Below are 12,781 nucleotides of genomic sequence, written 5' to 3'. Positions count from 1 at the left end.
GCTTGGACAATTCACCATGTCCCCAATTATACTCATTATACCTGTACCAGTCCCCTTCTAAAAAACAAATGAAACCCCTAAATGTTGCTCATCATATATGATATTCTCGGGTTTCCCTGGTGGCTCAGAGGTTAAAGAGTCCGCCTGCAATGCAGGAGACCTGGATTCGATCCCTGGGTCAGGAAGATTCCCTAGAGAAGGAAATGGCAACCCACTCCAGTATTCTTGCATGGAGAATCCCATGGATGGAGCAGCCTGGTGGACTATAGTCCATGGGGTCGCAAAGAGCCGGACACAACTGAGCGACTTCACTTTCACTTTTCTTTATACAGACTCCTTTTTAAAGTCTGAAATTCAGCAGGCTTTTCTTCCCTGACCCGAACCAAGCTTCCATTTATCTTCTTAACTCAGAGAACATATAAAACAAAAACTCAGCAAAATAAGTAAGAAGGGGAGGGATCATGTCTTATTCACTTGTGTGACTGGTAACCAGTACACAGTAGTCACTCAATAGATGTGTACCAAACGAATAAATGAATGAATGACTGAATAAGGAATTACAGGCTTCAGATAAGGAAAAAGTCCCCAGAAAACAAGGAGAAATTCCGAAAATATTGACAAATTCCAGAATTCTAGAATGGAAGCTAATGAGTCAACAAATGATAAACACTGACTCAACACACAGAGAAATTCTACAGAAGGGTTTTACCTCAGGGATGATGTATAAATATTATTAGAAATAAAGCTGCCAAGTTTTTTATGTCTCTTAACACACAGAAGATTAAAATGGAGTATAAATAAGCTGAAACCTGTAGTATGGTTTCAAGAATGAGTTTAATGAAGTTAGGAAAAGAAGACTAGAATAAGTATTTGACAGTAATTAAATAGTACTGTGTAAGGCAAGCAATACTACACCTGGTATAATCTACACACAAGTAAAAATAATTCCCCCCAGAAAGCAAGGCTGTCTAGATACCCTGTATTTATTACCTGTATTTCTCAGGCAGTATGGCATCAAGTTTCTGAGAAAGGACTTTTGGTATTTTCATTATTGGGAAAAGCATCCTATAAACAAATTACTCCTTTGGTTTATATAACTCTTTATGATAAGTGTCAAAATGTAAATAATTATTCTTTTTTATATTAAAAAGAAAATTGGAATGAAGTTTGACAAGATTTTTTATATATATAAATGTAGGAATAATAAGACATTTATACTTGTATACTATTTTTTTTAATAAATTCATTATTTTGTTTTATATAGATGTATACCTTTTCATAGCATTCATTGACCTTTTTTGATTGAAAAAAAATAAAGTTCATTTTAGTATACAGTCTTCAATTATTTTCAGTTACAGAGAAGAAAAAACCAGAATCATATTTTTATGCCATTTTCACTGAATAACACAGTATGAGCATTTTCCTATATCACCAAATATTTGTTGAAAGCATCACTTTTAAGGTTGCACAATGTTTTTATGAGTGGCCCATGATTTGTTTAACCAAAGTCTTACTGTTGGGTATTTATTTAGGTTAATGTTTTATAATATCACAGATTACATTATACATGAATTTCTGATTGTTTATTTGGTATAAATTGAGAAGGAATATTTTTTATGGTGTTGGATACATACTGCCAAATTCATCTCTGAAAAAGATCTGCAAGGTATGGGAATCTGTATCTCACCATAACTCAACAAAGATTATACTGTTATTAAAAAAAAAATCACAGTCATGCAGAATACCAGCTGACAGAGGACAGGAGAACCTGACCAGTGGAAAAGAATATATAGAACCACACAAAACTTGGTAGGACAAAGGGACTACCAGGAAAAACAGGAGTGTTAGTACGACTAGACCTGCCCTCAGCAGGTGAGGGAACTGAAGCAAGGGTCCAGTCTGAGTCAGAGAAGAAACATTTAAGGCTGAGAGTGAAACAGCTGATCAGTGGCAGCCTAAATGAAACGAGAATCAGACAGTCCTTGCCGCAGCCATACATACCCTGGACAGGGACACTGGTCCCCTGGAAGGTGAAGTAGCTGGGAGCTGGGGTTTAGGGATTGTGGAGCAATCCCAGGGAGAGAGCTGCTGTGGACTGCAGAGAAACAGATTGAGGGGTTGTGAGGGAGGAGACTGTGGTGGGAAATGCCTGTGGAGGAAAGCCAGGCAGCCATGGAAGCAAGGAGATACTGCTGAGTCAGTGTAGGGGGTGGAACCATCACCATAGCCTCTCTCTCCCCACATGCCAGGAACAGCAGCTGAACAATAGAGAGGTGGGCCCATCAAACACCTGATGCACTGAACTACAGATTAGGATCCCACCCAGGGTGCTCCTTTAAGTGCCTGATGCACCAATCTACGGAGCAGGACCACAGCAAGGGGGGCCCCTCTATGTGACTGAATGGGCAGAGCTACGGAGAAAGACTGGCCAAAGAGGTCCTCTGATCGACAGCTACAGGAGGCTCTATAAAAGACTCTGATCAGGCCATAACTCCTGCGGCGGAGGCAGTCTGTGTTCCTGCACACTTGGCGCCGCCAGGGTCCCCGCAAACCAAGCAGCTGCGCCACCTTCACACTCAACCCTCATTGGGGCAGAGCTGCCACAGATAAAAGAAGTCTTGCATCTACACATGCAGGGTTGCTTTGGTCGTGTCCAACTATTTGTGACCCTGTGGACTGTAGCCTGCCAGGCTTCTCTCTCAGGGGGTTCTCTCCAGGCATGGATACTGAAGCGTATCAGCCAAATACAGGTTGCCATGCCCTTCTAGAGCACTATATTTCCTGCTTCCCTAGCTGCCAACTTCCCTGAGTACCTGGTGCTGCCAGGGCCCCTGTGACCCAAGCAGCTGCGTGATTTCTGCACCTGGCCCTCACTGCGGCAGACCCAATTCCTCCAGAGCAGCCTCAGGAGCAAACACCAGTGGACAATCCAGTGGCTATCGTCAAAAAGTCTACAAACAACAGATGCTGAAGAGGGTATGGAGAAAAGGGAACACTCTTGCACTGTTGGTGGGGATGTAAACCGATACAGCTACTATGGGAGAAGGTATGTAGAATCCTTAAAAAAATAGGAATAAAATCACCATATGACCCAGCAATCCCACTCGTAGGCATATACCCTGAGGAAACCAAAACTGAAAAAGACACATGTATCCCATTGATCACTGCAGCACTATTTACAATAGTTAGAACATATAAGCAACCTAGATGTCCATCAACAGATGAACGGATAAAGAAATTGTTGTCCATATACACAATGGAATATTACTCAGCCATAAAAAGGAACGCATTTGAGTCCGTTCTAACGAGGTAGATGAACCTAGAACCTATTGTACAGAGTGAAGTAAGTCCGAAAGAGAAAGATAAATATCATATTCTAACGCATATATACAGAATCTAGAAAAATGGTACTGAAGAATTCATTTACAGGGTACCAGTGGAGAAACAGACATATAGAATAGACTTATGGACACCAGAAGAGGGGAGGAGAGGGTGAGAAGTATGGAAAGAGTAACACGGAAACTTACGTTACCATATGTAAAACAGATGGCCAACGGGAATTTGCCATATGACTCAGGAAACTCAAACGGGCTCTATATCAACCTAGCGGGGTGGAATGGGGAGGGAGATGGGGGGGAAGTTCAAAAGGGAGAGATATATGTATACCTATGGCTAATTCATGTTGAGGTTTGACAGAAAACAACAGAATTCTGTAAAGCAATTACCCTTAAATCAAAAAAAAAAATCACAGCCAATCTGATAGGTTAAAAATCATGTCAGAGTATTTAAATTTTTGTTTTATAATTAAAATTTTTTCACATACTTATTAGCATTTTATAACTGGATAACTGGGTGTCTAAGCTATATTAATATTAAAAATGGGATATTACAGGATTTTTTTTGCTGATTTATAAGACCTGTTTAAATATTCCATCTTCTGTCTACTCTATTTACCCTAGTTTATATTGCACTTAAATACTGAAATTAAGTATCAGTACATAAAATTCATTAGTAATATCTGAGTACATATGTAGTTTTTAAAACAATATAGATGGAAATAAAGAACAAATATTTTCCTTTATAGCCTCATTCTTTGTGGTATTCTTTTCTTTATTATTATGTATAGTTCAAATGTGTATGTGTTTGTGTATGTGTCCTTTCAAATATTTTATACGCAATCTAATCACATAAACATGATCAAATATTTACATAGCTTTTCTAACATATACAAATCATATTCATATTTTTCTCCAATTTATTTTTTCAATTAATATATCCTAAAGAGGTTTTCAGCATGAAAACAGTACCCTGCATCATAGAGGAGTATGTATCTCTTGAGTTAAAAAATCCACGTCAATGCACAGAGATTCACCTAATTCTTTTAAATGGCTACATGGTAGTTGATAATGCTTTATATTTGTTTGTTGAAATGAACTGGCACTTTTTGTGGGATACACTTCTAAATAAAAACTATTTTGTGGCAGAGTGTGTGAGTGTTTTTGGAACAGATGATGAACTGACCTAAAAAATGTACCATTTCTACCCTCACCAACAGCCTATGCAGACACTAGTTTCCTTACCACCTTACCAACAATGGAGATTAGCAATCACTTTCATTTCTGCAAATTTCATGGTTAAAAAAACCCCACTTTATTGCTTAAATCTGCATCTCCTTGGTGTCACCTAAGCAGCAAACCTGCTCTAAGAATTGCATTTTGTACAGCCTCTATGTGTACCCCTTTTTCCCAGGGGTGTTTTGAAACTGATACATAGGAGTTCTTTATTTAGTTTCAGTATCATTTGCCACTTTCAGGTATTGCAAATATTTTCTTTCAGTCTGTTGCTTCCTTTCAATTTTATATTTTATTTTGTTTTAAAGAAGTTTTAAATCATTAATATCATATTGTTTACTGTTACTCTGAAGAAGTTATTTCATATTCCAAGGATAGATTGCTTATATATACATGTATACATATATTTGTCTTACAGATTTTTTTGACATTTAACTCTTCAAGTCCATTTAGAATTTGCTTCTATAACATGTTATTTTACCATACTACTATGTAACTGAATGTTCATGAAATTTTATCATATACTCAAATCTTACACATATTTAACGATTGTTCCAGTGCTATTTAGTTCCACTGATTTGTCTTTGCGTTCTTTTAGAGAAATCCTACTCTATTTCCATTAATGGGCAAGTCCCTCTATATTATTGTTTTTTTCAAAAATTTTTCTTAGTCATTCTTACCTTTCTTCAAGTGATCTTTAAAATAAGTTTAATTTTAAAGTTTCCAACAGGATTTTGATATAATGCATTAATATTATTAACTTGTGAAAAACCAGGTAGCTGTCAATGATCATTTACCTTTTCATCTGGGAGTATCATATGTTTCTTCACTCAAATTTCCTTTAAGGTCAGTGAATAAGTCAGTAGATTTATATTTATCACAAATATCTTATTATTTCTAAAATCCTTTGGGACAACTATTATAACAACATTAATGATTTTTTTTTTTTTTTAAAGAAGACACTTAGCTTACTTAAACCGTGGGGGAAGCTTTTAGAATGGGATATGAAATTGTCTCTTCTACCTATAATTTTAAAAGGAGAAGGTAAATACCTTTTTCAAAAGGGTCAAGTTCTCATTTATATTTACATACAGAAATATATCCCAAAGTCAAATATGTATTTTTGTTTGATTCATGTCTCTGATATCTTCCATTACCATAGCTAAACAACAGTGAAATATACAGGGCTCCTAAAATAGTCAAAACATTTAGTTCCATGGGGAAGAAAAGGAAAAACAAAAATCTATTCAATTTAATTGCAAGAATGAACTGATAGAAAAATAATCCAAGAGAAATTCATTTCTTGAAATAAAATAAATTTCCATTTCTAAACAATATCATTTTATAAAAGTATGTAAATTTAAGCAATGCTTAAAAATTTTGTCCAGAAAGTCTGAATTAATTAACAGGAGGAAAAAGCACACTTTTGATCAGTTAATTGTCTCTGCTATTTCATTTACATGCAAAATATCCAGAATATCCACATATCTATGGGCAATTTATCTTTGACAAAGAAGGTAAAAATATACAAAGGAGAAAAGACAGTCTTTTCAATAAGTGGTGCTGGGAAAACCAGTCAGCAATGTGAAAAAGAATGAAATTAGAACACTTCTCAATACCATATACAAAAATAAACTCAAAATAGATTAAAGACCTAAATGTAAGACCAGAAACTATAAACCTCTTTGAGGAAAACATAGGCAGAACTCTCTTTGACATAAATCACAGCAGGACCCTATAAGACCCACCTCCTAGAGTAATAGAAATAAAAATAAAAGTATACAAATGGGACCTAGCTTTTGCACAATTAAGGAAACTATAAGCAAGGTGAAAAAGACAACCCTCAGAATGGCAGAAAATAATAGCAAATGAAACAAATGACAAAGGGTTAATCTCCAAAATATACGAGCAGCTCAAGTGGCTCAATACCACACACACACACACACACAAAACCCAATCAAAAAGTCAGCGGAAGACCTAACCAGACATTTCTCTAAAGACATACACATGGGTAATAAACACATGACAAGATGCTCAACATCACACATTATTAGAGAAATGCAAATCAAATCTACAATGAAGTATCACCTCACACCGGTCAGAATGGCCATCATCAAAAAGTCTACAGACAATAAATGCTGGAGAGGGTGTGGAGAAAAGGGAACCCTCTTATACTGTTGGTGGGAATGTAAATTGATACAGCCACTATGGAGAACAGTATGGGAGATTCCTTTAAAAACTAGGACTACAACTACCATATGATCTAGTAATCCTACTACTGGACATATACCCTGAAGAAACCATAACTAAAAAAGACACATGTACCCCAGTGTTCATTGCAGCACTATTTACAATAGCTAAATCTGGATGTCCATCGACAGATGAATGGATAAAGAAGTTGTGGTACATGTACACAATGGAATATTGCTCAGCTATAAAAAGGAATGCATTTGAGTCGGTGTTAATGAAGTACATGAACCAAGAGCCTATTATACAGAGTGAAGAGAGTCAAAAAGAGAAAGACAAATACTGTATATTAATACATATATACGGCAAATCCCATGGACAGGGGAGCCTGGTAGGCTGCAGTCCATGGGGTCACTAAGAGTCAGACATGACTGAGTGACTTCACTTTCACTTTTCACTTTCATGCACTGAAGAATGAAATGGCAACCCACTCCAGTGTTCTTGCCTGGAGAATCCCAGGGACAGGGGAGTCTGGTGGGCTGCCGCCTATGGGGTCGCACAGAGTCGGACACGACTGAAGCGACGCAGCAGCAGCAGCAGCATGGAATCTAGAAAGATGGTACTGATGATTCTATTTGCAGGGCAACAAGGGAGAAGCAGACATAAAGGACAGACTTTTGGACACAGCGAGGGAAGGAGAGGGTGGGATGATTTGCGAAAGTAGCACTGAAACATATACATTGCCATATGTTAAACAAGACAGCCAGTGGGAATTTGCTGTATGACGCAGGGAACCCAAAGCCTGTGCTCTGTGACAACAAGACAGGTGGGGTGGAGAGGAAGGTGGGAAGGAGGTTCAAGAGGAGGGGACACATGTATACCTATGACTGATTTATGCTGATGTATGGCAGAAACCATCACAATATTGCAAAGCAATTATCCTCCAATTAAAAATAAAATAAAATTTAAAAAAAAGATTTTAATCAATAATGATTAGAAAAAAGATAACTTCACACTCAAGTCAAATGTTGTCTGATCAACTAAGCTGTGTTTCTACCTAGAATCAACAATTTTATCTTTGCATTTGAGAAAGGAAAAATAATAATTTATTTTCAATAAAGTATTTAAAAAGGAAACAGAATCCATTCAAATAATTTGGTAATGTGAATTTTAAAAATCCAAATACCTTAACTTCTTCACATAATTCAGTAAGTCGAGCTTCTACATCCATTTCCTCTGAAAGGAGTAAACAGTAATTAAAGTAAGTATTTCAATGTTATATATCTGAAAATTATTTTTGAAATTTTATAAGTAAATTACTTTTAAAAACCTAGGAGATTACAAAAGTTCAAGTCAAAATAATAAAAACATACCTGGAATATAAGCTATTGAATGAAAATGAATGACAAAATCCTTTTCAACAAAAATGTAAGTTTATATCTTAGTTCAATAAATTTAGTTTCCTATGAGGCAGTCTAAAATGAAGGCCATTTTTTTCTATATAATCTTGACTTACATTTAATGTATGCTATAACCATTTACAGAGGGGGGATGCAGATTAACTTACAATTAAAATGGTAATATTTACAAAGGAATACAGAAACCAACAGAATAGAATCAGTTATTTTTTGCAGGGAAAGATTTTGCTAACGCCTAAAATATCACGTTTAGACACACTTACGTTTATCTGAAATCAAACTAAAATGAGTTTTCCTAGGACAACTCTAACAGCATAGTTATCAACACACAAAATTCCATAATCTTGCTGCTAGAGTGACTTTAATTGATCATTGTCACACAAAGACAAGAAAACATTTTTGTGGTATCTTTGATTTCATTCCTCAGCTCACTATCTCATAAGGTATACTAAATATTTACTTCTTGATAAAAGAATGGTAAACATTTAAATTTGATAAAATAAGCAGTTACACTGCCCAGAACAAAACCAAGCTATGATCTGAATAACAAATACTTGACTGATAACTAAAACTAGTAGGACACAGATGTTTTGTAATTCACAAAATATATATAAATAACCACCGATAACTAAAGAAATTTGCTTCAATTTCACAAATCACTTCACTATCAGATAAATCAGTGGCTTCTAATGTTATGTTAAAAAAAAAAAACCTGCGACAGACCCTGTGTTAAAATCATAACTTTCATATGCCAACATCTATTTTCATATCACTCATGATGTTTTCCTGAGATAGAAGAAAATCAGCAAAATTGATCTCAGTAGGTTACATATCCTATTAATTTTTAAAAAATGAGCATAAACTTTGTAGAGTTTGATACACTTTTGTCACCTTTACATACCAGAGCTTAAATGCAGAATCTGGTCTATGCATTATGATTCTTGAGAGTTACTTCAATGCAAACACCTTAAGGGATGCTTAAATGTAAAACTTAACTTCAAAATCTCTGGGTTGAAATGACTTAAAAATAACTTAAGCTTTTAACTGAGTTTAATTTTTTTTAATACCTATATATCTATTTATATAATTTTCTAGAGATTTACATATATTTCTAGAATAACAAAGGTTATTATTTTCTTTTTTTTTTTTTGCCATGTCATGTAGCTTGTGGGATCTCAGTTTTTCAACCAGGTTTTGAACTCAGGCCATGACAGTGAAAGCCCAGAATCTTAGCCAGTAGGCCACCAGGGAACTCCCTACAAACTTTTTTAAGTTGGCTCCTCCTGCTAATCCAAGGTGGCAACCTAGAACACATCCTTCCATATTTTCAAATATACACATATATGAGATCTGCAGTTACTGTTTTATAAAAATGGGCTGTATTTTACAAACTTTCTGCATGAAATCTCTCAGTAGTATTTCATGCAAATCTGATATGCAGCTCTAAAGCACTTTTAAAAAAAATGGCTATATAATATTCCTTGGTGTAGGGGCCTCATAATTTTCTTCATAATCTATTCTTTGCTGAATGATGGACATTTATCTGTGTTTTCAGTGTTTTGTCACTAAGAATACTGTGATGAACATGCATGTACAAATACCATTACAAAGTAGTAATCCTTTCTATGGTACAAAAAACTAGTACTCCTTTCTATGAACAACAGTGCAACTGCTAGGTCAAAGGGTAAATGTATCTTAAATTTATTTTCTAAATCTATTTACCCACTCATCTACTCATTCATTCAACAGATATGCTAATACAATGTCAGGAATGAAGGATAAAAGATATACACATATTTTTAGAAGTATTATTTAACTAAGAAGTATTATTTAACTAACTAAGAAGTATTATTTAACTATGTTTTAGTTTTGAATCAAGTCTTTTCCTAGCCAACCAAAAACTGGGCCCTTCTTTACAGAGACCTTATTAAATGAGCAGCATTTAAAAAAATCATTTAGAATGCTCACATGTAAACTGATAGGCTGGCAATACAACAGGAAATGAGAAGTACAATTTTTTGTTAAAAAGAAAAAATATGTCATAAATGATTATAATTTCATACCATGAGTTCTTTAACTTTATACTTAGGTTACTTAATGAGAGGATAAAATTATGTTCCAAAATAATGATCATAAATAAATCTTCAACTTTTCTTTTTTCCTTCCTGGCAAGTTTCTCGCTTAACAATTTCAGTAAAAACTGACCCAATGGAAATATTTCTGAGTTAATTTTCATCTGAGAAATGTGGAGAAAGATTTTGGCTCCTTAATTTCCTTTTGTCCATACTTTTGAAAACCGAGAGACAAATGCTGTGATTTAATTTTATTTTTTATTTCTATAGCTTTTCGTAACTTTTAAAAAATCTTAATTGTGATGGTCTACTCAAAGTAAAAACTTTCAATATACTTAGAGAAAGAAAATAAATTAAGTACTATTGCTATTCAAGAAGAAAAGTCTAAAACATATAGAGAAGTAAATCAATGAAATAATGAAATCAGAATATCTCTTTTCAAATATGTAATATATCTGGGTAGCAGTGATTTGATATTCCTGTATTTTGCTTTTTAAATTTAGAATAAAAAAATAAATGCAAACTGACTCAAAAAACAAAACCAGATATTAAAGATGTTTCTCTATTTTTGTAATGCATGAAATTAGCTTCAGTTTTCAAACCACATTTTATTACCTTTAGCCCTACCTAAAGACAAATGACTTTGAACAAATTTAAGTCATTACCATTAAACTAACAAATTCTGGCAATGAACATGGTTTCTAAAAAGTGCTCTTTACAGGAACTCTAAAATGAATATGGAAAAAAAACCAAAGACATCTTTGCATTTAACGTTTTCAATTTTAATGTTCCAAAAACCTGAACATTAAAAACTAAGAATTAACCAAAGCTCAACTACAAATCAGGTTGATTCTTAAAGTAAGTTCTTAAGTAAGGGTGGCAGGAATATAAAATATTAAAAAAATACATATTTATGAAATTTGATACTAAATTAAAGCAAAGTTTTATATATTGATTAAAAGGGATTATTTACTTAATCTATTTGTGAACGTACCTAGACAGGTGTCTTTCTGGATTGCTGGCTGTTTTCTTCTGAGAAGGCGCTCATAAAGGACCTGCATGTTGGCTTTGGCTAGTTATAAGGATTGCACACAGCACTAGTTACTATACTCCTTTTACAACAAAATTTACTAGAATTTTCCACTTTGTGATTAATAGATTTAGTATTGATTCGCTAGTGCAATTGGATTAGAATACCAAAGCAGAATCTTTCAGTTAGTTAATTAGCTTATTAGAATTACAAATGATGTACATTCACGTTTATGTTACTTTGTTCTTTTTTCTAAGTGCATGTGCCGCTCAACATTTCATAATCCGATATTATTTTTATGTTTTAATATCTAAACTCAGAATTTTAAGAGTTGGCAGAGGTGTCAGAGATCAGCAAGGTTGATCCTCTGCTTTTACAAGTACAGAGACTGGGGCCAAAAAGGTTTCATAACTTGCTAAAGCCTAGACTTCAGAATTCATGATGCTTATTTTTAAAAACAGTTCTTTACCAAACCAGTATTTTAACTGAATGTCATTAAAAAAATGTACATCATTCATCTACAAGAAAAGAAAAAGACAAGCAAAATGGAATTCAAGGCATTATTTTTAAAAAGGAAATGGAGTTTAGATAAACTCTTCATAGCATGGCAGAATTTGAAGACTTTATTAGACTTATTTGAAATATAGACTTACTTAAAATATTGACTTTAAATATAAACTTATTTGAAAACTCAAGAAAAGTGCTAAATAGTAGAAGGAAGTAGAATACACCCTCTAACCAAGAATTACTTTTTATAAACTTATTAAAACTGGTGGATATAATAATATTTAGTGAACAGTGTTTTACAGAAATATCTGGTACCTAACAAATGTAGTTTTGCTAGGATAAAAATAAACAATGTTAATACTTTAGAAAGTGCAACAGTTTTATTCTGAATAGTTAACAAAAATTTTAGATTTTTTCCTAGAAGATACATTCAAGAATAAACTAAAATTCACAACAAATAGAAAAGAAAATATAAATAATAATGAAAAGTTTAAGGATAACCCGAAGTATTACTAATAAATATTTATTGAAGATGAATCTTGATTTTTAAAAATCCCTAGGAAACTACTATAAAGTATGTGCTGATGCCTATGTACTTTTCAATTGTCAACAAAATCTTCCCTGTGCTATTTCATTCACTCATCTATTCCAACAAATATATTTTGAGTAAATACTATGTGTGAGGTACTAATAATTTTTTTCTATCACTATTATCTACTTATCTAAAACTTAAGTCGGGGTTTGCTTTAGAATTTTATTTTCTGGTGAAATATTTTAAGCAAATAATTTGGAATAAAATTGCTATTTACTTATTTAGTAACTGACTCCTGAAATTAAATATAAGGGCTTTTAAAATTTATGATATTTTCTATATTATATTCATAAGCTCAAAATAATACATATGTGTCATAAAAGCCATTTCTATCTGAGAGAAAGTTAAAAAGCATATAAATAAATGAATTATCAAACTGAGGTTAGCTAAGTTAGTGATAAAGT

General features: G+C 33.7%; 1 protein-coding gene across 6 annotated transcripts in view; it reads right to left on the bottom strand.

Moving 5' to 3' along the window:
• Positions 1-12,781, bottom strand: part of FAM135A (family with sequence similarity 135 member A) — a 154,208-nt gene that overhangs the window by 54,882 nt on the left and 86,545 nt on the right. For 4 of the 6 annotated variants that reach the window (XM_061427131.1, XM_061427136.1, XM_061427132.1 and 1 more), the window contains 2 exons: positions 11,243-11,320; positions 7,945-7,994 (listed from right to left, as the gene is read on the bottom strand). In XM_061427131.1, the coding sequence (XP_061283115.1) occupies positions 7,945-7,994; positions 11,243-11,320 (128 nt within the window). The remainder of the gene's footprint in view (positions 1-7,944; positions 7,995-11,242; positions 11,321-12,781) is intronic. The other 2 variants (XM_061427133.1, XM_061427137.1) reach the window with 1 other exon arrangement.

This window comes from Bos javanicus, chromosome 9 (assembly GCF_032452875.1).
Source record: "Bos javanicus breed banteng chromosome 9, ARS-OSU_banteng_1.0, whole genome shotgun sequence".
Taxonomy (NCBI): Eukaryota; Metazoa; Chordata; class Mammalia; order Artiodactyla; family Bovidae; genus Bos; species Bos javanicus.
Note: the sequence above shows the minus strand (reverse complement) of the source record. Positions and strands in the feature narration are given on the sequence as shown.